This window comes from Pavona decussata, unplaced genomic scaffold (assembly GCF_977016875.1).
Source record: "Pavona decussata unplaced genomic scaffold, jaPavDecu1.1 SCAFFOLD_11, whole genome shotgun sequence".
NCBI classification, from domain to species: domain Eukaryota; kingdom Metazoa; phylum Cnidaria; class Anthozoa; order Scleractinia; family Agariciidae; genus Pavona; species Pavona decussata.
Genome location: NW_028145434.1, coordinates 1,648,216 through 1,670,023, shown reverse-complemented (window position 1 = coordinate 1,670,023; position 21,808 = coordinate 1,648,216). Strand labels below are relative to the sequence as shown.

Genomic DNA, 21,808 nt, shown 5'->3' with positions numbered 1-21,808 from the left:
ATGACGACGGGATCGTCCTATTTGGTGGACGTTTTAGGAAACCATTTTGGACTGTTTTATGCTCTTGAAGGGCTCAAAAACTTCATCCGGGGAAACAAACGTACATTGGAACGCGACTCAGTTTTGTTTTCAAACCAATCAGGTTAGTGTTATTGACAAGGCGAGGAGACTATTAAACATGTTTAGTAGCACCTTCATTGCACACCAATAGGGAGTGAAACAAAATTGAGAGGTGGTACATTCATAGAAGGTGTTGAATCCAGCGTCCTGTGAAATAAGTATGCTTCACAATGGGAGATACAAGTTCCAAATTCTCTTCACAAGGATTGGTCGAAAAATGCTCGTAGAAAATGGGCGAATCAAGGGGGAGGGTTAAGTGAGTTACAACTCTAACTATGAGAAGTTGAAAGCTAAATAAATTCGTTATTCACCGATTGTAAATTCTCACAATTTACTATTGTAGTAGTACTCCCCCGGCCCTTTCATAGGCTTCACGTCGCTGAACCCCCCCCCCCCCCCCCCGCAATGAAATCCTGGGATCTGCAGTCCATGAGAAAAGGTCGATTTGGTTTGTTAGTCAGTGTTTACGGGTATCTGGGAAAACTGGTGCTACCTGCGGCATCCTTATTAAAATAGGCGCCTTACGATTCACTTGTAATCCCACAAATCTCAAAAATCCAAAGATTTCGTCACCACGTAGTCTCTAATTAAATATAATTTTATTTTATTTTAACATGATTTTAATTCAACACGTCAAAACTTCAAACAAAATATTCATCTAAGTAGCACCAATGCATGTGGGCAAAAATATTACGTTGTTAATACCTAGAATAAATTACCCGTTTTTATATCCTTTACAAAGGCACAAATTGTCGCTCTTCCTCACAAATGGATGATAAATTAAGCATACAGGACATAACTAATTGAAAAACGAGGGCAAATAGGGTTACAAGTCAAGTCAAACCTGTATTAAGCGGCTCTCTATTCACAAGTCCCAAAACCTCCTTTCCAAGTTTCCTGTAGAATCTTTTAAACGACACCAATTATTTTTTTACAACGTGCGACTAAGGTATGACAGGTCGGCTTAAATTAGTAATTTCTAGCTGTTGGACCAGTCCATTCAATGTTCTTAATGTAAAATGGAAAGCGTTGTACTGAGTTGTAGCTACCGCAACCTGCATTTAAAAAATGTTGACTTCGTTTAAGTGCCCCTAACCCTTCAATTTGTTTTCTTTTGGTAGATTTCCATATCTTTCAAGACCTCATTTTCGAAAACATTTTTGAGAAATATTGAATCCAATTCAATATTTCTAAAAACATTTTTCGAAAATGAGTTCTTCACAGATATGGAAATCTACCAAAAGAAAACAAATTGAAGGGTTAGGGGCACTTTAATGTAGAACATAACAATAAACATGCAGTATGGCCGCATACTGGTAACAAATTCCGTAATTTTTTCTCAAAATCCTACAAAGGCTGATATGAAACTCTCTTTGGCCAAATCTTCTTATTGTCTTCTCCTATGTATAAGTCAAGCTAAGTCTTGTAAATGCAGGTCTATGAGCCATCCACCGGGTAAGACCGCTTAATTACAGTCAACTCTCTCCTTGCGGACACCTCGCTATTACGGACATCCCGACAATACGGACAGATGTTTGACTGAAATAAATTCCCGCTATTACGGACTTTCGCCATTAAGGGCATTAACTAGTGGTCCCGAGGGTGTCCGCAATAAAAGGAGTTAACTCCAGGTTTGACTGTACTGCAAAGTGAGCAGTAAGGAGATTTTATGTTCATGAAGTCAGGTGTGCTCACCATTTCCACAAGAAAATTCGGCTGGTAAGTAAAATGCTTCAAGACAAGAAATTATATTGGGTGGGCACAAACGGTCCACAACCATACATTTCATTGTTCATGCACATATTTCCGGCTCCCGTTTGATGAGATTATTTCCGAACTTGACGTTTTTCGCCAATTCAGCGAGCAAACCTTCTCATTAACTGGCTTACCCGGTTCATTCATTTAATCCAAGATTTACCCTCAACCACGAATTTTGCATTCAGGTTGACGCGCTTTTTTCTTCATGAAATTTTTCCAGTTAGTACGGGTAACTTTTCTTTCTTTCGTGAAATTGTCCTGAATTCCTAAACATCGATGCTAAAATGATTTTGCAACCGATTGGTTTGTGGTCGTGGTGAGCAGGCCAGGCTTTTCAACTGACCACATTGTAATAAGTGTTACAGGTAATTCAATAAACAGTCAACGCCAAAAAAGTACCCACTCAATTGTGTGTTCGACTGACCCTATTCCCGAATTGAAATGCATTTGATTACAAGAAATCCCTTATAAGAGGTTTTTGGCGTTACTGGAACACAAAATGGCTCTTACATTATCGTGCATCAGCGAACGTTTGCAGATAAGTCTTTCCAAATTCACCCGAAAAGAGAACTCTAACAGCTATTCCGCGTACTCGTATTCCGGAATACGCTCAATCGAACACGACCTAAGACAGCTTAAAATAACCCCAATATTCTGGTAGAATCAATTTCATTATGGCGTCATTTGAGTACAACTACTACAATCCTTCAGTTGTTTTGTTTTCTGAGGCTTAGCAATGCCATAGTCATTTCACTCTCTACTGGGATTACAAAGAGAAAGCAAATGAATTCTGGTAGTTGTGGTAAAATGACACAATTATGAAAATGGCCTATTATTTTAATGTAAAACAGCCATCAACGGATTTTACGTGTTTCGTGAAACTGCTCCTTAAAAGCAAGGCCTCGATCACAACAAATCTACAAAACTTTTGAAAACGCTTCCATTAAACATGGTTTAAAATTGTCCTGCCCATAGAAGTTACTTACTGATTTTTCCCCTTCGAATTTAGCACAATCAAAAATACAAATTGGAGCTTACTTAAAACCCTCTACGTAAACTTCAGTCTTCAAGTTTTCGGTCATTGATTTTTGTTTTGCTAAAATCGGTTTAATTAAACGTGTTTAACCAGTGTGAATGTGACATAAGTGTGGTGATTTTATTTGCCACTCAAGATCTTTTGAAAACGTACTGAAAATCACCGAAGTATTCTCACAAAAACAGTTCAAACAGGATGATTTGTCTTGAAGGATGGTTGCCAAGAGGCGACGGAGAAAGGTAATTCGACTTTCAAAGCCTACCACACAGGTTATCAGCTAGCTGTGCCATTAAGACAAACTATAAAGCACTACTGACGCTAAAGTGTATTACGACGATAACTGTATTGCTGAACGTTAAATTATCAAATTAAGATAAGCTGTGAAGCACTAGTACATGTTAGCAAAACTTGAAGCTCCACAGATAACAAATTCCTTGTACATCACTTCATGAGTTTGTTTCATTTTTCAGCGACCTCGGGCCACCAAAATGAAATAATCTACTCTCTGGATGGCTGATCAAAACTTTACATCTTTGTTTCCAGAAAGCCACATTCTCGTGAATTGAAAAATTCATTTGGCGCCTGCAGTATAATATTTCCTTGATGAATCTGGATTTTCGATATTTTCCAGCACTGGACGTGAATATTTAACGCTTAAATTCGAGATTTCCATGCTCTACCCGAACCTCGATAAATAATTTCGTAAATAATTTAACTTGAACTTTTGCAGTATCTGTTAAAACAAGTTTTAAAAACTTGTCCTCAAAACGAGATTTCAGAGTAACGATGAAGCCTTTTGGAACCCTTAGAGGGTGTTAATAACGTCCTGAGTTTTTCCAGGAACAATATAGAGTAATCTTTATAGTAACATTAACATGGGAGAAAATCAGAGTCCTTTTATAACCACGTTCGAGGCCTTTGCTTTATGTCATTTTAGTTTTTTCAACTGCTCTCCTTGACTTTAAAAGTTTCGAGAACAGCTACGTAAATAGAAACGTTCCAGAGTTTGGTAGGTTTAGTTTCTATTTTGTTTGAAATGCTTAGAATCTCTTAAATTCGTCAGATTTGATCGGAAGCATGTATTTATGAAATGACTCGAATGCAACACTGAATCTGAACAATTATCTTCATGAAGTGAGACTTCAAGTTTAGTGCTGGTCCTACACTGTAAAAGTTGACTAGTTAAAACAACCAATTAAAATTGTCGCCAAGTGCATCTGAGAGAACCCTTTTTTTTTAGTTGGTTTGACCAATTTAAAAAGGTTTAAATTAACTGGATTCTTTTGGTTTGAAATAACTAATTTAGAATAAGTTAAAATAACTATCAATTAGGTCATTTTGACCTATTTGTTTAGCTGTTTTTACTTCAATATATATGTTGTTTTAACCACTAAAAATATTAGTTTTAACCATTTTTTATAGAGTTAGAATAACCAATATCCTTGGTTGAAATAACGTAATTCATTTAGTTAGCGACCATCCAAAATTAGTTAATTCAACCATTTAAAAAAGTACCCGGGGTGCATCTGAGAGAACCCATTCTTTTTAGTTATTGTTAGTTAATTTAACTAAAAGAAATAGGTTACAATAAATTGTTAATTTAACCACAAATAAATAGTTCATTTAACCCATGTAAAAGAGTTAAAATAACACATTTAAATGGATCATATTGGCAAACAATTTCGGCTACATGCATCTTTATTGAATGACCAAGCAGTCAAATATATACATATGCAGTAAACAATGGTTCCATAGAAAGGGAAATTAATGATCACATCTTATCTACAAGAAATATATCGGCTGTGAACTTTTTTGCTCTCTTTTACCTGCTAATATTCATATAATAAACAACCTAAAACTATATAATGATATTGAGAATAGTGTACATGTATGTCTACTTGTTGGCTCACATAATATAAACTGAACAATTTAAACTACTTCTTTCTGTTGAAACCTAAGCGGCAAGGTTTAGTAGAAGGAATTGCTGGATATAAGCACTTTGTCACTTGGTTCAGCTCACCAGAAAAATTCAATTTGATCATGCACAAAGGTTTTACTTTTTTCATTGTAAACTTGCTAAAATTCAACGTTCTTCAATATATCTCAAACTGCATACATTTGGCCAATCTCAGACTCAATTCTATGGAAGAAAGTGGAGTGGTTTCTATGCCATTCTACTCATCTTGCCTACCACTGCTTTAACACTTAACGGCAGTGCGTGACTGCTCCGTCTTGACTCAGGTATTAAAATATACTCAAGAAATAAATAAACATTCTTGCTTTGACCACCCTGGCCCTTTGGGTAGTCAGCATTGAAGCTATAGTAGCTTGCAATCAATGTGTTGACAGCACCTAAAATGTTGAATTTTTTGGAAACGGCAGACTACCATTCCTACGGCTGCCAACACCAGTGACTGGATATCATCAACAGTTGCCCCCGTCGAAATGAGACGGGGTGCTGTTGCTGCCGCTATTTCATCTTCTGCACCCAAATCTGAGTCATTCTGCAACAACAAAAAATGATTTGTTGTGACTGTAAATCCTGGACATTACTTACAACCACAAACTACAAACAGCCATTTGTAACACAATATCATCCATCAGTGCCAAACTTAAAGGAAATCCTAATGAGCAAATGGCATTAATAGAGCAACAACCAAAGCTCAGAGAGATTTTTAAGGAACGGCCACTAATCTCATACAAGAGAGGGCGTTCCCTAAAAGACATACTCATTAGAGCAACACTATAACTGAACATGGCCAAAAATACACGAGTGGGAGTCGCACAGGCCTATCTTTATTCCTTTTCCCCCTGGCAATCAATACAAACACCATTACGCATACGCATAGCGGTGGCATTGCATTTTGATCAAAAGGGAAGAATCTCTTAATATACAAAAGGAAAATCGCTTTATGACACGCTTGTAAAAGCAAAACTGAAAAGGCTTTTATCAACACAACGGATGCAAAGTGGGAGTCGCACAGATATGCAACTTCAACCCCATAGCCCACTTTGAAAATGAGTGATGGCCTGGGTCGAGAGTAACTGCCCAAGTGATTGTGGGATTGTTTGGGGGGATGATAATAATAAGCAACGTCCCCCAAACCTTCCCGCAATCGCTTGGGCATCTACTCTTGACCCAGACCATCACTCTTTTTCAAAGTGGGCTATTTAAACGTGATTCTTACATCTATCATCTGACGATAAATCACGGGCTATGATTAAGCAAGTTGTCAAGAGATAATTTAGTGAGAGGCAGTTCCAGTAAGTGGAACTGTAGCTGTGATTGGCTAAAATCGGGAAAGAAATGTGGCTGGAACGTGAGCAGCAGTTTGTGGGGAGGAGCATTTTTGATAAGACACAGAACGGCTGCGAGGGAGACTAAGTTGAGTGAAGACTGCAATAAAAGGAACAGTTGGCAAAGCTTTGAGTGCAAACTGTTAAAGGCCAATGTGATGATCAGGATTTTGCTTACATACTCAAATGTTGGTGCTACATTACACGTCTCCCTTATTAAATTACCCAGGGAGTGAAAGGGTTAAGGTAATCATCATCAAAGAAATAAAAGTCTAATTTATTTTTAGAAACAATGTGTGAAAATCAGAAAGGAAAATTGGTCTGGTAACATTAGGGCTAAAGGTCTGGAATTATAAAAATATTTGCATGGCCTGTACCAACAGCATGGCAACATGCTCCCTCTCACTGACGTGCAAAACTGGTGTCTGGGCCATTATTGTTGTGCATAACTGATGAACAAGTTAATTTTGTTGTTCTGCCTGGCAAGAGGAAGCCCTTCGCTAAGCCTTGCTTAACATCAGGTTCCCGCTATGTGTTGAAACAGACAAAACACAATCAGAATTCAAATAACAATTTATTTTTGGACACCTATCTTACTAACATACAAACAACATGCTGTTTTTCTTGATAAATAATCAAGTCCCGGTCTATTTGCCAGCCTGTCAGCTCATACAACTCAAAGAAATGTCTTTTAGGTGGTGAGCACTGTCACCAAATTTTTCAGTTAAAACCTTCTTTATTGTATAGCCTAGTGAATAAATATCAGTCAAAACATTTTGTGGTGAATCACCAGCTATCAGTTCAGGTTCCATGTGAGGATACCTTTTTAAATGTTTCTGCTTTTCCATTTTATTTGGTAATTTGTAAAATATTCCTTTGTGAAGTGGGCATGCTTTTCTAAAGTCAATGACAACAGCATTATAATGAAGACCTCTTACATCAACCATAACATTATTAGGCTTCATGTCATTATGAATAAAACCTGAAAGGTGAATTGCATGCAGCCCCTCAATCATTGTCATTAATAAATAAATGGTGAACATGATTCTAACCATTTCACTGATTTAAGTCTCCTGGAAAAGTCATCTAAAGTTACACTTTCCTTATTAATGCCAATAAATTCTCCATGCAAACTCCCAAAAACAGGGGGAAAACTAGAGTGAGGAATAAGATTTAACATGGCTTTTGCTTCATTAATCAAGATGGATCTCACAAAACGCTCTTCGTTAAAAAAAATTTCAAACAGGCATCTATACCTTTATATTTACTTTTAAAGCAACTCCCAAATGTACCCTTTCCTAGAACATTGCCCTCTTCTACTTCTACTCTTCTACATGGTTTTTGGAATGTCTACGTCCTTCAATGTACCGCTAGCAAAATATAGAAGTCTATTATTTTCTTCTTTTGTTTTCTTCCATTTATAAAAATAGCCACTTGCTATTTGCTTGGTGATCTTACAGTTATTTTCAAGGTCAATTACTTTTTCTTTTACTTTCTTTGCTGCATTGGATTGCAAAAATGTTGAGAGTTTTTTTCGATTTATGTGATTCTTCCTTTGCCTACTTTTTCTCTTTTTCTTTCCACTCTTGGAGCACTGAAATGTTGACTGCAGGTTTCTTCTGAGTGGTGTTGCAGCTCAAATGTTTAGAATCAGGCAAGATATTGATTGGAATAGAAAATTAATTTTGAATTTGGTATCACTGATGGAAATTTATTCTATAAAAATGTGAGCCAGGTAAAAAAAGAAAGCAAGAACCCGTAGGCTGCAGATTATAGCCCAAGCAAGGCTGACCCAAGGGACAACCTCAGCTAGGAAATTGTCAGTAGGCAAGCAATTAAATCTTGCCTTGACAAAACTATGGCTTCTGCTGGAGTTCAGCCTTTCAACCCTTATCACACTTTAGTTTTTATTCAAATTCACTGTAAGCCATGTACATAAATGTACACAATATCAAACAAAATAAAAATAACTTAAAAAACATTCAGTTCATTTATCAACAATTCAGTCCTCCAAGTAATTCAAAATAAAAGATTTAAACTGATTTCTCTTTTTTTTGTGAGAAATATCCATTTGAGATCCTCCGGTCAATTTTGTTTTTCATGTTTTCTTAAGCATGACATATTTTAATCAAAGTAAAACTGAACAAGCAAACTTGTGCACAAATTATTAAAAAAACCCTACATTGAATGTACCAAAAGAAAAAACAACAATTTACTGTGGTAATCAATCAATTAGATTTTGAAGGATCTCGTGTTATCTTTCCCAATTGATGGTTTCCGATAAGTGTCCGGCAACAATCACCAATTTTTTTGGACCGCCAGATGGCAAGGGGACAAGCAAGGCATTCTTTAAGCACACAATTGCAAGGTGTATATGTGCAGTACGAAAACAAGAGAGCCACGCTTTTCTCAGTTGGGCGAAAACAAACTTGATACTAAGTAATATGTGAATTTTTCTTCTCAGGTATTGTTGGTTCAACAGAATATAAAATATGAGAAAAAAAAATTTCAGTGAATGACAATGATTGTGTTATGCAATGTCGGAAGGTTTCAAGCGGGGCTTCTTTCAACACATGCAAATTTGAGTACCGTTTTCAGCACGAAAGTACCTACCAAGCTTTCCGTGTCTTTATCGTTTCCCTTTTTTAATGATCAGCTGGCACTTTTCGAAGACTTTTCTTGTTTTCTCAACGGGCTGCCGAACACTATTGACATCAAAAGTCTGCAAAAAGAATACAAATAACAAAACAAGATAAATTAATACAGACATCACGATCGACTGACAAGTTAAATAGTTCAAACGAAATTAATCTCCAATAGATTTTCAATTCTGTATCGCTTTTTTTCGAAGCATATTTCGAGGTTTATACATCGCTGCAAGGTGACTTTTGGTCTGCTTGCAGCAATGTAACCAGGCATGGCTTTGTAACCACGTAAGAATGTGAGTAATGATGCCCCAACGCTTTTAGGCGGGAACTTTTTTTTTTTTTACGATCTGTAATTCATCCATAGAGAGATTCTAAATATACAAGAAATGAAAGATCCTCTCTCGGAAAACTTCTCATTTTATGTATGTAAACGAAAACTTGAGTAACACTGAGAAGCCACCTACCACGTGCGTCACCTCTGTCCATGCCACGATGAAACGTTTTCTTGTTTTCAGGTTCGGTATGATGGAATTGATCGTCAAATAATCCAACTCAAAGAAATCTTCTCCGTCTATTTCATTAGCTACATTTGGGTCAAAACACGATAAAAGAGGCAATTATGAAATTTGCTGTTGTATGTACTACCCTCAAGAGGTGGACATCATTTGGATATAGTTCAACTCGGCTTACCTTTGAATGCTTCTATCAGCTCATGAAACTCTCTTTCCTTTAAAAAGTCCATTATGTCCTCCATGGTGGAATCTTTTGACAGATCAAGGACTGATGCCATTACAAAAACGGACGAAAAAACCTCTATCGACAGCGGAGAATGTTCACCGGATAGACGTTTCTCACAAACTGAAAGACTTGGCAAGTACAAGTCATAAGAATGACATGTCACAAAGGGACTTTCATTATATATAATTACGTGACCAAACAGCATTATTTGATAACCAAAAGTTCATTGTTTTAAAAATAAAAGCGGTTTCCGTTAAAGTGTCATTTGGTTAATACCAAAGGAAATTCCAGAGATTGTGCGGTTTTTTGATAAAGCCGGTTTCTATTCAAAACTTAGCTTCAAAGCTCAAGGCCGAGATGTTCAACAAATCAGTAAAAGAATTGAAAAGTGTCACTACTAGCGGCGGTTCCCACGCTAACCTCATAATCACCGAATATCCCGGTCGGAGTGAAAAAAAAAAAAAACTTTCAAGCACTGTGTCGACTGCAATCACCATTGGCGTTAGATCCGGCACCCAGATTGGCTGAAATCCATCGCCCTAAAATCATACATTAGGACGACTCAGTTCAGTGTAATCTTGTCAAGCAGCTAGGGACCGATGTTTATTGATCGCAAAAGCACTCAAACATATTAGGTTACGGAAAGCCACAGCCAAAGAAACGAACAGAGGAAGCGGCTGTATATTATTCGGATGCATTTATCCTACTAATCCTCTATTTACACCATTATCGCCAAGTGGGTTGCATTGTGTGTAAACAGAGCACTAATTTAGCTCTCACAGTCCTATTTCACCTATGAGAAGGACTAAATGTTATTTAAAAAAACCCACTAGTTCGTTTTCGATGGTCAGGATCATTATCAGAGTTTGTTGGTGATCTTGAGGATGGAAAACGTTCAGTATTTTTTTCAGTAACAGTAAATTTTTATTCATTTAGATATCATGTCTCAGTTACAACCAACCGGAATATTTCACTGATGTATATTGTAACTTCCGAATAGTAGTGTTAACAACGTGAATATCTTATCTTTGGCGGGAAAAGCTTAGAAAAAGCGGGAAACCCGCCAGGACTATCTCACTAAACTACGGCTACGCGCGCTATGGCGCGCAAACTTAGGTGCCAGATGTGCTCCACTTTTTACTCGTTGACAATGGCTTTAATGCTGAGTCATTTGCTTAAAGTTTACCAAAGTAATCCTGACTTTTTCATCCGAATGTGATTTCGCTGGTTGCCAACGCACTTTCAAGAACACGCATGCCTACAAAAGCCATCTTAGAAGAGCGCATAAAGAAGTCAATCTTCATCAACCGGTCGTGCGTCGTGAAGACAGTGTAGCAGAAGAAGGCATGGAAATTGTAATTGAAGATACACCTCCCGAAGAACACGGAAAAAAGCGGAAAAAAAATTAAAACACTTGTACTATGACTAATGATTTTGGTCGTTTACACTAATCAAAATAGTCAGAGTTAAATGACTAATCTCTATGGTTAAAACACCTATTATTAAAGGTTGTTTTAACTATTTTAATTTGTTGACAATTTCAACTGTTAGGAATGGTTAAAATGACCATTGTTATTAGTCGTGACTATTTAAAATAGTCATTTTAACTAGTCAGTTTTTACAGTGTAGCATTCGATTCCTTCTCTCCCGTATGTTGACCAAATGGGCCGTCTAGGGTCCGTCTAAAGATTACCACGATGAAACAAAATCGGACTATTTAAATCTCGCCTAATCAGCGACACCCGACAGAGCCAAGCTTATTTTGCTCGGCAGTCAAGGATAATGATAAGGCCATTCAGCGTAAGCCTGTTCAGATAACCAGTTTCTTTGTACAGCAAAAACGTCACCTCACGAATTCACATTCCCATGGCAATCAAAAGAGCACGAAATGTTTTTCACATAATGACAGAGGGGTTTCTTGAAAATCCTTCAATTGATACGGCAAAGATTTTGCAATTGTACTTTCTATTGTCCCATAAAATATCATAAGCGCTTCACCGAAACGTTATTAGTGTCAGTCAAAGACATTGGTGTGAATTTCCCCCAAAACAGCTCGAGTGAAATGATTCATCAACAGATATTCTCCTATAAACAGGTCAGATAATTCAGGATAATTAGATTACACGACCTGGGAAACAACTGTAAGCAAAGATCACATCAGTAAATTGGCCTTATTACGCACAGGAAATTAACCTATTCGATTCATCTGAAAAAAGGAACGTTCACTGGATTTCAAACTCGTCTATCACACCTCTTTGTGACTTTTGGTATCTCTCGTTATCTTAGTACTTGTAGATTGTCCAGTTTAGCTGGAAAGCCCCTCCTCGGTAAACAAGAAACCAAACGGGAAGCTATCATAGCTCATCAAGGATATAAAACATGAGAGACACTTTTGTTTGTGGAATAATTATACTGGATGATATCGGCCAGATACAATTTTGAGGAAATCTTCTGCAACACTTTCTCTTTTCATTAGGAAGATTTGTGCCTTCTAAAGGAAAATCTTCAAGGCTGCATAAAACGACGGTCAATTCACTCCTTCCTTCAGTGTCCAAGTATCACAGCTTAAAACGTTTTTCGGAAAGAGAAAGAAGAGACATTCCAACTGGAATCATATCTCTTACTTACGCTCTTATCTTAGATCCTATTCTCTAAAGAATAGTTTTGTTTTTGTTTTGTTTCGCTTGTTTGTTTACTCAATTTTTTGTTTGTTTGTTTTTTTCATGGGGGGGGGGGGGGTGAAGTAACAAAAATGCCATTTTCTTTGTTCAACTACAAATACAGTAGGTTAGCAATATCTGCCAACTTAAAATGTTACCGATATCCATTGGGCAATCATGCAGTTACTCTATCACACTATGTCGTTCTTGATCCAATATAAGTCAATCAATCAATATGAACCCATGCGCTCAGTCATAAATTGTTGCAACGGTCCCCTTCATTTTTCCCTGTCTGCCGTTCAATGTCAAACTGGACGGATGACCATGCGGGACGAATTACCATCAAAAATTCGACTCTCAAACGACATTCTGAAGCAGCGGGCAAAACGAACAACTTAGGACAACACTTGGCAGCGCATTTTGGCGCAGAAACACATGGATTATCAGTATAACCACCTACAGAGGAACAAATTCTAGCGAACACGTTCATAGGACGGAGAATATGAACAGAACATTTGGTCATAAAGAGACCAACAGCCATACAAACTGTAACTCTATGTAACACAATCGATCAGGTGTGTTCGTTTGGTGTCCGCTTCAAGGTGTCCCATTGTAGTGTATTAACATACTACCTTAGATTTGATTTTGTATTGAATCAAAAAGGTGGGGTAATACTGATCCGAGTTGAACAGCACAAAAATAGAGGGCCTATCAACATTATCCACACATGAATCGTACAGCTCTTTCTTGGACGCGGACGAATCACTTTTGGGTGGAGGCTTTTTCATGGATGCCTCACCTTGGGCAAACGACCCCACCAGTACCTCAGCCAGGAACATGAACCGCACCGACTCCGAGTCCTGCTGGCAACAGAGATTGCTCAGGATAGCTTCGGCTCTGAAATAAGCACCTTGACCAAAAGCGGCAGCCCGGCCCTCATCTAGCGCTCGCCAGTCGATGTTTTCCTCGCAAATGCTGTCCACATTTTTGTAGTCGGTTCCATGGAAAAGGAGTTTTTCGTTCACAGGGTTGTTTTTGGTGCGGAACCTCTTCTCGAATTGCTCTTTCTTCCTGCGGGGTCAGAATTAAAATTATCCTCAAGGTTTTCCATGCATTACCTGAATTGCCTGGGCTGGAAGACATTGCAATCTCGCAGAACAATTGCCCGCTTCTCTTTGCTTTACAAGTTCAGAAAAAACTTAGCACAAACAGATGAACTTCACCCAGTTACATATTCTTCTACACGCTCATCTGGGCATGCTTTTAAGTTATCCATTACAAAGTGTGATTTCAATAAGTTTTCTTTCTTTTCAAGAACCTTACTGAAATGGAACAGACTGCTAAGACAAGTAGCTTTGGCAAAATCGCTTGAGTCTTTTAAGAAAGCTATCTCTACAATTTATTAGTTCACAGTTTGTATATTTTATTAATCATGATGATGATGATGATGATGATGATTATTATTATTATTATTTCCTTTTTTAGTTATTGGCGCAGTCCCGTATATTCAGTATTGAATTTGGACTTATAATGGTAATTAAATAAAAATTTCCGATGATTGATTACCCTCATGAGAAGTCAGACCTTAGCTTACAGCGGTTCCCAATAACAAGCGACGTACCACTTTCCAAAGGGTCGGATAAAGTAGCCATTTGGTGGACGTCAATCAAAGAAAAGCCATTGAAATCATTTGACTTCTGACAAGATTTTGACAATTCCCCCAAAACGTACGTGTGTATAAGCAATAGTTTTTATTTGGTTTTGTTTTGTTTCGTTTGTTTGTTTTTCCATCTGCCTATTAACATTTCGTTTGTTTTTGACTAAACGAACGAACGGATGGAGATAACAACATAACGCAAAGGTGCCCACCTTGCATACTTCTCCCACATAAACGGGTTCTGGACTCGCTCAATGGCTAAAATCGTTGCCTTGTTCTCTGACATGGACTGGCGAAACAAACTCTCAGCCAGTTTAAACTGATCGGAGCTCGCTGAAAGTGGGACGCGAATGTACTCCTCGTCTTCAGGAACACTCGTCCACTGAGGAGGGAGGTGGCTTGCAGTCGCAGTTGTAAAAGATGGTGACTCTGGTTCCATGGGGATTGGTAATTCAAGGGGTCTGCAAAGAAAATGACGAAAATTAATCACAGTTTATATGATGAAGGTTGAGGCGTTACGTTTTTAAAAGCACTTCACAACAGAGAGTTATGAGATTTAATGAGATGATGAGTAGTGCATCAGCTTGCAAAGGTGCATGCCAATGTAGAGCGTAACTGCTGGCACTCAGCATTGTGCCATTACCCAGGTATTACCGCGTCTAACGCGCCCGGGCTTTTGGTTGCTTTTGTCCGTGACGTGATTGAGAGATTTCGTCTCACCGCGGTGAATTTGCAGCAATCAGTAACGGCAAATATTTTTAAGTGGTACTACTGTACTGGATTTGTCTTACTCTGCCAACGTATGAACAACTACATGTAACTGTCACTAATGGTGGGGTCAATTAGTGAAGGTCGAACCATCAATTTTTCAGATGAAATCACAAGAGCAGGAGCAGTTGGGCGCTACAAAGTGACTTGTAAACGCTTAAACACACAAGGATAATATCACCCCTACACTAAAAATAAATAAAAAAAAATTAAAAGAAAAAAAATCATTTGTTGCTACTTTGTTGTGCTGATAACATAAATAAGTAGGGAGGAAAAAGTTTGGTTTGATGGTTATTTTGGTGCATGAGTTCTGCACTGGTGGATGTCATGCTATCATTCAGTAAAGAATTAAAAAAAATGATTGTACATTTCCATCTGGTAAAGGGTAATAAACGTCTAGATTTTATATTTACCATTAGACCTGAAAACAAATTGTAATCTTTTATATTTTGCATGTTGACGTAGTCTGGAAAGGGGTCATCAAAACAACGTTGTTTTCTTGTAGAAAAGGAATAAAGATATCCCGAGGATATTGTGCAAAAGAGTAAGAGACATTTTCCTCACCTTTGAAGTTTCTGTATTTCCGATAAGGATCGAAACAAAGGTCGTCTTCTCACTTTTATTGTAGATATTGGTGGTTTAGTATTCTTCTGGCACATGGGCTTTTTATTAAAGAAGATCTTGTAATGGACATCACTGCCTGCTTTAAATCCAAAAAACGGCTTTCCTGTGACAAACACTGATTCTATTTGCTCTGATTTGGCCATTTCCTAAAGTGAGAAAAAAAATTAACATACTGATTGATTGACTGACTGACTGACCGATTGAGTCTGACTGACTGACTGACTGACTGACTGATTGACTGACTGACTGACTGACTGACTGACTGATTGACTGACTGACTGACTGATTGACTGACTGACTGACTGACTGACTGACTGATTGACTGACTGACTGACTGACTGACTGACTGACAGATTGACTGACTGACTGACTGACGGACTGATTGACTGACTGACTGACTGACTGACTGACTGACTGATTGACTGACTGACTGATTGACTGACTGACTGACTGACTGACTGACTGATTGACTGACTGACTGACTGACTGACAGATTGACTGACTGACGACTGACTGACTGATCCTTTGAATGATCTATTGAGGGATTAAGTCTGTGCATGCATATGCGAGTGAGTGAGTGAGTGAGTGGGTACATTTAAGGTGGGTGGATGAATGTATGGCTGGATGAGTGGGGAGATTGATCAATGAATAAGTCCATGGATCAATTAAGGAACAGGAAAAAATAGTGACTTATTAATTATAAGCCGGTGAGTCAGGCAATCAATCAATCAACCAACCAATTAATCAATGAATGATTCACACAGCCATCATAGAGGGATAACTCAGACGACCTCTGGATAGCAAACCTCAACCTGGAGAAAGTTGGTGTTTCAAAAGAAACCCAAGCTTAGGAACTAGTCTGGTGTGATCCCATTTGAAATTAATCATTATTACAAAAACCAAGCTTGCTTGCAAAATTTAATTTGAATGAAGATAGTAGACCTTTTCTTCCACTGTTTGTTACTACTGTACATGTACATGAACATGTACATGCACATGTACACTGTAGTAGGCAACACAATGTGCGTAGAAGGCAGAAAGCGCTAAATCCAAGGACAAAGTTGTTGTAACAGCTTACTTCAAACATCAACACATGATCTAAATTTGTACATGTATGAGTAGAGACTTACCAATGGTTCATACCCATACTCTCTCCAACTGTTGCCGTCACCCAACCAATACCAAAACCACTGAGTAGACAGAGCATGATCAGTGGGCAAGACTGCTGACTTAGTGGACAGTCGCTGCAGCTGCACGTTTCCAAAACTGGTCTCAGCAATCATGTCATCAAAGTTTACCTTGAACTCTCCTTCACCGGGATCAATCCTATCATTTGAAAAACAAACAAACAAACGAATGCAAGAAAGTTAATGAAATGACATGGTAGCTTGGAGTTCACCGGTCAATACATTTCCACATTCCATTATTTCACTGAAATCTGAAATTTGACTACACACATACAAGTCCATGTAGTTGTTTAGGAACACATTTTTAACTTTTAATTCTGAAACATTCTCCGAAATTTTAACTCCACTAGACTACTCAGCCCCTCTCCGACACTCAAAACTCTGGATGAACTAGTGCACTACTGCAAAATTATGCCAAATTATCACCAAGATTTTCTACCAAATCAAGCTAGTTTGAAAGAAGAGGAAACTTGTTTAGATCTTGTTTAGAAACTGCAGATACGGTTTTCTATTTTTAAATGAAGAAATTATTACTGGATAAAGTTGTTGTAAAGAGTGTTGTTATCAATAATTGAAGGAGTGCGTGCCCTAAGTGATTCCTGATCTCATGTTAAATTCTCCTTTGTTCATAGAAGGTAGAACAAGGAATTTGTTAGGAGAATCTAGCAGTCTATCAGGTGTCACTAAGGGCTAATTTTTCCATGCACCCCTTCAATTTCTTGGTTAAATTATAGAAAATTCCCCCTGGTTCAGTATACAATTGTCACAGAATAGATTGGCTGGTCATACACCTGTATGTGTATGTTTTTAACAACACAACCCCCACCCCAACCAGCCCCACATACACAATTTAATTTTAACCCTTTAAGCCCTAACAGTGATCAGCATCAAATTTCTCCTTGTAATATCCATGCTTATTCAACCCATAAAGTCATGAGAATTAAGGATATGATCACCCAAGGTGATTTTCTTGATATTAATTTTAAATAACTTCTCCACGGCACTTTTATAAGAAAAGTAACGAGACAGATAGGAGAATTTGTTCTTTGATATTAGAGGTTAAAGGGTTAAATGATCTTCCTTGGAGGTGTGCGGTATATAACGTATACTGTACATGTATGTATATGTACTCACAGCACAGAGGGCGGAGGTGAAATCATGATGTGTTCCATGTCTGCAACACTAACATTAACATCACAGAACTGTCGCTCAATGGCCTCATTTTCACTTGGTGTAAATGCCTTCCAGGTGTCTCCATCAACACCAAGGTGCCTGTACTGCCACATGTACGGCATGGTGCAGTGATTGTGGTCACACAAAGGCTTCTTGTCACAGTGACCCAGAAGGTTCTCCAGGCATATCAAAGGAGGACATGAAACTTTTCTTTCTTGTTTGGCTTGCTCTGAAAGACAACAACATGATAAAGCTGTTATTATCCAAGAAACCACTTTTTGAACAATTATTGTTCACTTCAGATCAGTAAAATATTGGGTTGTATAAAGGAAGGAAAATTATCAATGATAGTCTACAGTACATGCACCAACACTGAACATGTATTCGAAAGTACACGGTATTCGTATTTCTTTACAACACTTGTTCTTTATAATAAATTATGAGGGAAATGGTGTTGCAGTAACATTGGGCTACTCGTACAAATTACGGTAAGAAACCACTGGGTACTCACTGCATTTTAAAAGCCATTTACCTCTAGTTATTTACATGTCATTGCTTTAACAAAATCAATGTACATGTATATTATTGTATGTTCCTGATAATTTTGTTGTTTGTCATGGTTTTGGGTGTGTGGGGCTTCCCTTACAAGCCAAGCCCCCCACCACCCCCCCCCCCCCTTCCCACCCCCACCCAGGGCATGGTTGATGATAGGAGCAGTAAGCAACAAAGACAACAGTATATTAAAAACAAGCCAACTCACCAGTTTTGGGTTTAGCAGTCTTTTCCACATCAAGAAGTGGGTGACGAACTAGCAGTGCCCCTAAAACAGCATGAGCAGGAACCTTTGTCAAATTATATCTGCCTAAAACCAATTTAGCTGCTTTAGTTTGAAGGCTTAACTGATGACCAAATGGACATCTGTCTCCTTTGTTGCATTGTTTCATGACAAAATTCTTGCAGATGTGTATACCATTGCACCTGAAACCCCTCTGGCAGGAATGATTGTTGTAGTCAAGACAAACTTCAGGTACAGAAGCTGAGATGAGGCTGCGCAGCTGATCTTCGGAGTAGGTTTTGAGCCTCAGCTGGCTTGTGATTCTTTTGTTATGTGGGCTTCTCAAATTATGGCTGTGGCTGTATCTGCACTTTTTTCCAAATGGACAAACACCAGTGGCTAGATAATGGTTACAGACATGATAACGGAAGCACTTTGGATCCTTGCAACCATTCTTGGTCAACAAGTATCGGAAACAGATGCGTACTCTGGGGTTGAAAGCTCTGATTGCTTCAAGTTCTCCAACATTGTTCTCAAAAGTTATGAATTTGCTTCCATTCTCTCTGAACCAAGTGGCAATATCAACATCTAATGGAAACAGGTCTTCTCGTTTGGATATGACTGAGAAGGGTACCTGGCCTCCATATTCCTTGCAGATGCACTCAAAAACCAAACTTGCTGTTGACCTCTCGGAGACAGCACTCTCTTGTTCCTCTGTACTCTGTTCTGATGTCAAGGAAATTCCACTTTCTTGAGACAATGATTCTGTGATATTTGTAGATCCAAACCAGTCATTAAAGAACATCTCATCAACTTGTGAAAGCAGCTCATAGTTTGAGGTAGAGAAGTTATCCACTGGTTCCACACTTTGCCAGTTATCATCATCATCATCAGAGAGATTGATTAAATTTTCTTCCACACCTTCAGTGACATGCATTGCAGAAATGTGCTGCTCTTCACTGATGCTTGATCTTTTCTTTCCCTTCCCTTCCTGTTGAGTCACAACATGTTTTCTCAACTCACACTTGTTGGGATCAACAGCAAATTTGGAGCTGGCATAGAGGTCTGGTTTTTCACTGTCTTCATTATCTGAATCTGAATCTGAACTATTTGAGTGTGTACCTTGTGTCTCTCCCAGCATCTGTTCACTGTGTTGATTGTTCTGTCTATTTCTCCTCTTTGGCCGCTGCCTATTCCTCTTCTTCTTCTTCTTAGAGCTTTCCTCTGAACTTTGCGGTTCTGTTTTCAATGGCAAGCTCATAAGGGAGGGTATTTCTGAGGTGGAAGACAGGGAGGAGTCTTCAAAAGTTCTCTGTTGCTTAGGGATCAAGATGTTGCTATACACTATATTTAGCTTGTTTGGATGGGGAACTAACTCAAACTGCTTAAGAATCCCCATATTATGGGTATCTAAATTTGCAAGCTCGTGTGATGAGCTGCAACTGCATGGGTTGCCTTGGGCAGCAGAACAGCAGATGTGCAGATATGGACAGCTACTGGACAAACATTCATTCTTCAGGTAGTTGAGGCAAACCTGTGGCAAGCTGTTAGCAAGGACCTTTTTGATAGTTCCACTTGGCTGCTTTTCAAGTCCCAACTTCTGAACATTCTTCATGTTGCCTTCATCATGAAAATCGTGTGAGAGACCACACTTACCCCCACACTTTCCTTCCAGATAGCCTTTGCAAACATGCCAAAACTGGCATGAGGGCTTTCCACAGGCCCCGTTAGAAGCATAATTTAAACACATCTTTTTCTTCAACTTAACTTGTGCACCAAGTACGTCACCATCCTCATTCTCCAACAAGCTAAGCCTTGGGCTTTGATCTGACTGTGCCTGGACTTGCAGCCAAATCTTCGCATCACACTCTTTTCCTGGTGCAGGGAATTTCTTTGCCAACGGTGAGGGATGTTGAAGCAGATCTGACAATGTGACAATTCCTCCTTTACCACAGATATAATTGAACACTTTCTCTAACAAAGGATCCGCTTCTGCTGAAATTGGACCTTGCTGTGGCGGTGGAACAACTGCTGGTTCTCTTGAGATACTAGCTTCCTGAATCAAACCAGCCAGTGTAACTGGTTTGGTACCCTTCACCTTTGAAGAGGCTTGAATGCTACCAAAAACTCCAGTGTTGCCACCTCGGCCATCTCTTGGGGCAGTCTGCCTGCGTGAATTTTCTCGAAGTTGCCTTAGCCATTCCGCCCTTTCGTGTTCTGAAGAGGCTTGAATGCTACCAAAAACTCCAGTGTTGCCACCTCGGCCATCTCTTGGGGCAGTCTCCCTGCATGAATTTTCATGAAGTTGCCTCAGCCATTCCACCCTTTCGTGTTCTGAAGAGGCTGGAATGCTACCAAAAACTCCAGTGTTGCCACCTCGGCCATCTCTTGGGGCAGTCTGCCTGCGTGAATTTTCACGAAGTTGCCTCAGCCTTTCCGCCCTTTCGTGTTCTTTGGAAAGTTCAGCCAGACGTTTGTTATCTTCAATGGGTTTTTGTTGTTTAGGAACCAAAATATTACACCGTACGACATCTATCTGCGATGTTCGCGGGGGGTTAAAACCAAACTGTTCCAGAATGATTTTATTATGGGGATCAGTGAACGCATGTGATAGAGAACATTCACAGGGAGTTGCTTGGACCTGGCTTCGACAAATGTGAAGATACGGGCAATTGACAGTCCCACATTCACCCTGTAAATAACTGAGACAAACCTGAGGCAAACTTCCAGCGACAATGCTCCTCAAATTCGCGCTAGATTTCTTCTCAAATCCAAGCTCAGCAATCTTGCTTTTGTTGTCGTCGTTGTGAAAATCGTGCGAACGTTCGCAGTTGCCCTTACAAGTTCCCTCGAGAAACTCTTTGCAGACATGCCAGAATTTACACCCGCTCGCCATCCTACAAGAATTTGGAGTACAATATTTCAGGCAAATTTGTTTCTTCAAGTCGATTCGGATACCAAAACTTTTCCCAAATCGGTTTTTGGTCAAAACCAGGGAGTGGGCTGAATCAAAGGAACCGAGTGCTTTCTCTTTTTCGAACCAAAAAACCACTGAAGGAACATCGGTCTTTTTAGCCAAAGGCGATGGTTGTTTCAAGAGTTGTGAAAACTCGGCAAATCCACCAAGTCCACAAATATAATTGAAGACTTTCACGGCAGCCACGTCTGACTCCGCCATATTGCATCGGCAGGACTGAAATCCCAAAGAATCTCGCTTTCCAAGAAATCGACAATCATTACCCGAGCAGGGTATAGAAGGGCAAATTTGTCACACGACCAGAAGAATTGTAAAATAAGGAAAACGCTGAAGGAAGCTTGTAGGAAAATTTTGAGAAACATAAAGAGTGGAAAAGTGCTCTTTGCTATT

General features: G+C 38.9%; 1 protein-coding gene and 3 long non-coding RNA genes across 4 annotated transcripts; 1 reads left to right on the top strand and 3 right to left on the bottom strand.

Moving 5' to 3' along the window:
* Window positions 1-702: 702 nt before the first annotated feature.
* On the bottom strand, window positions 703-2,378 carry LOC146488142 (uncharacterized). The gene is made up of 2 exons (XR_014866937.1): window positions 1,409-2,378; window positions 703-1,217 (listed from the first exon to the last, which is right to left on the bottom strand). It is a non-coding gene; the product is annotated as an uncharacterized LOC146488142 (long non-coding RNA).
* Window positions 2,379-2,534: 156 nt separating this feature from the next.
* On the top strand, window positions 2,535-12,376 carry LOC146488140 (uncharacterized). Its single transcript, XR_014866940.1, has 2 exons — window positions 2,535-4,071; window positions 11,222-12,376. It is a non-coding gene; the product is annotated as an uncharacterized LOC146488140 (long non-coding RNA).
* Window positions 5,031-9,104, bottom strand: LOC146488141 (uncharacterized). The gene is made up of 2 exons (XR_014866939.1): window positions 8,825-9,104; window positions 5,031-5,418 (listed from the first exon to the last, which is right to left on the bottom strand). It is a non-coding gene; the product is annotated as an uncharacterized LOC146488141 (long non-coding RNA).
* Window positions 12,328-21,767, bottom strand: LOC146488139 (uncharacterized). Its single transcript, XM_085121342.1, has 6 exons — window positions 18,427-21,767; window positions 17,628-17,895; window positions 16,437-16,632; window positions 15,247-15,452; window positions 14,127-14,375; window positions 12,328-13,328 (listed from the first exon to the last, which is right to left on the bottom strand). The coding sequence occupies exons 1-6, from the start codon at window positions 21,617-21,619 to the stop codon at window positions 12,878-12,880; spliced, it is 4,563 nt and encodes a 1,520-aa protein (XP_084977468.1). The 5' UTR covers window positions 21,620-21,767; the 3' UTR covers window positions 12,328-12,877.
* Window positions 21,768-21,808: the final 41 nt, after the last annotated feature.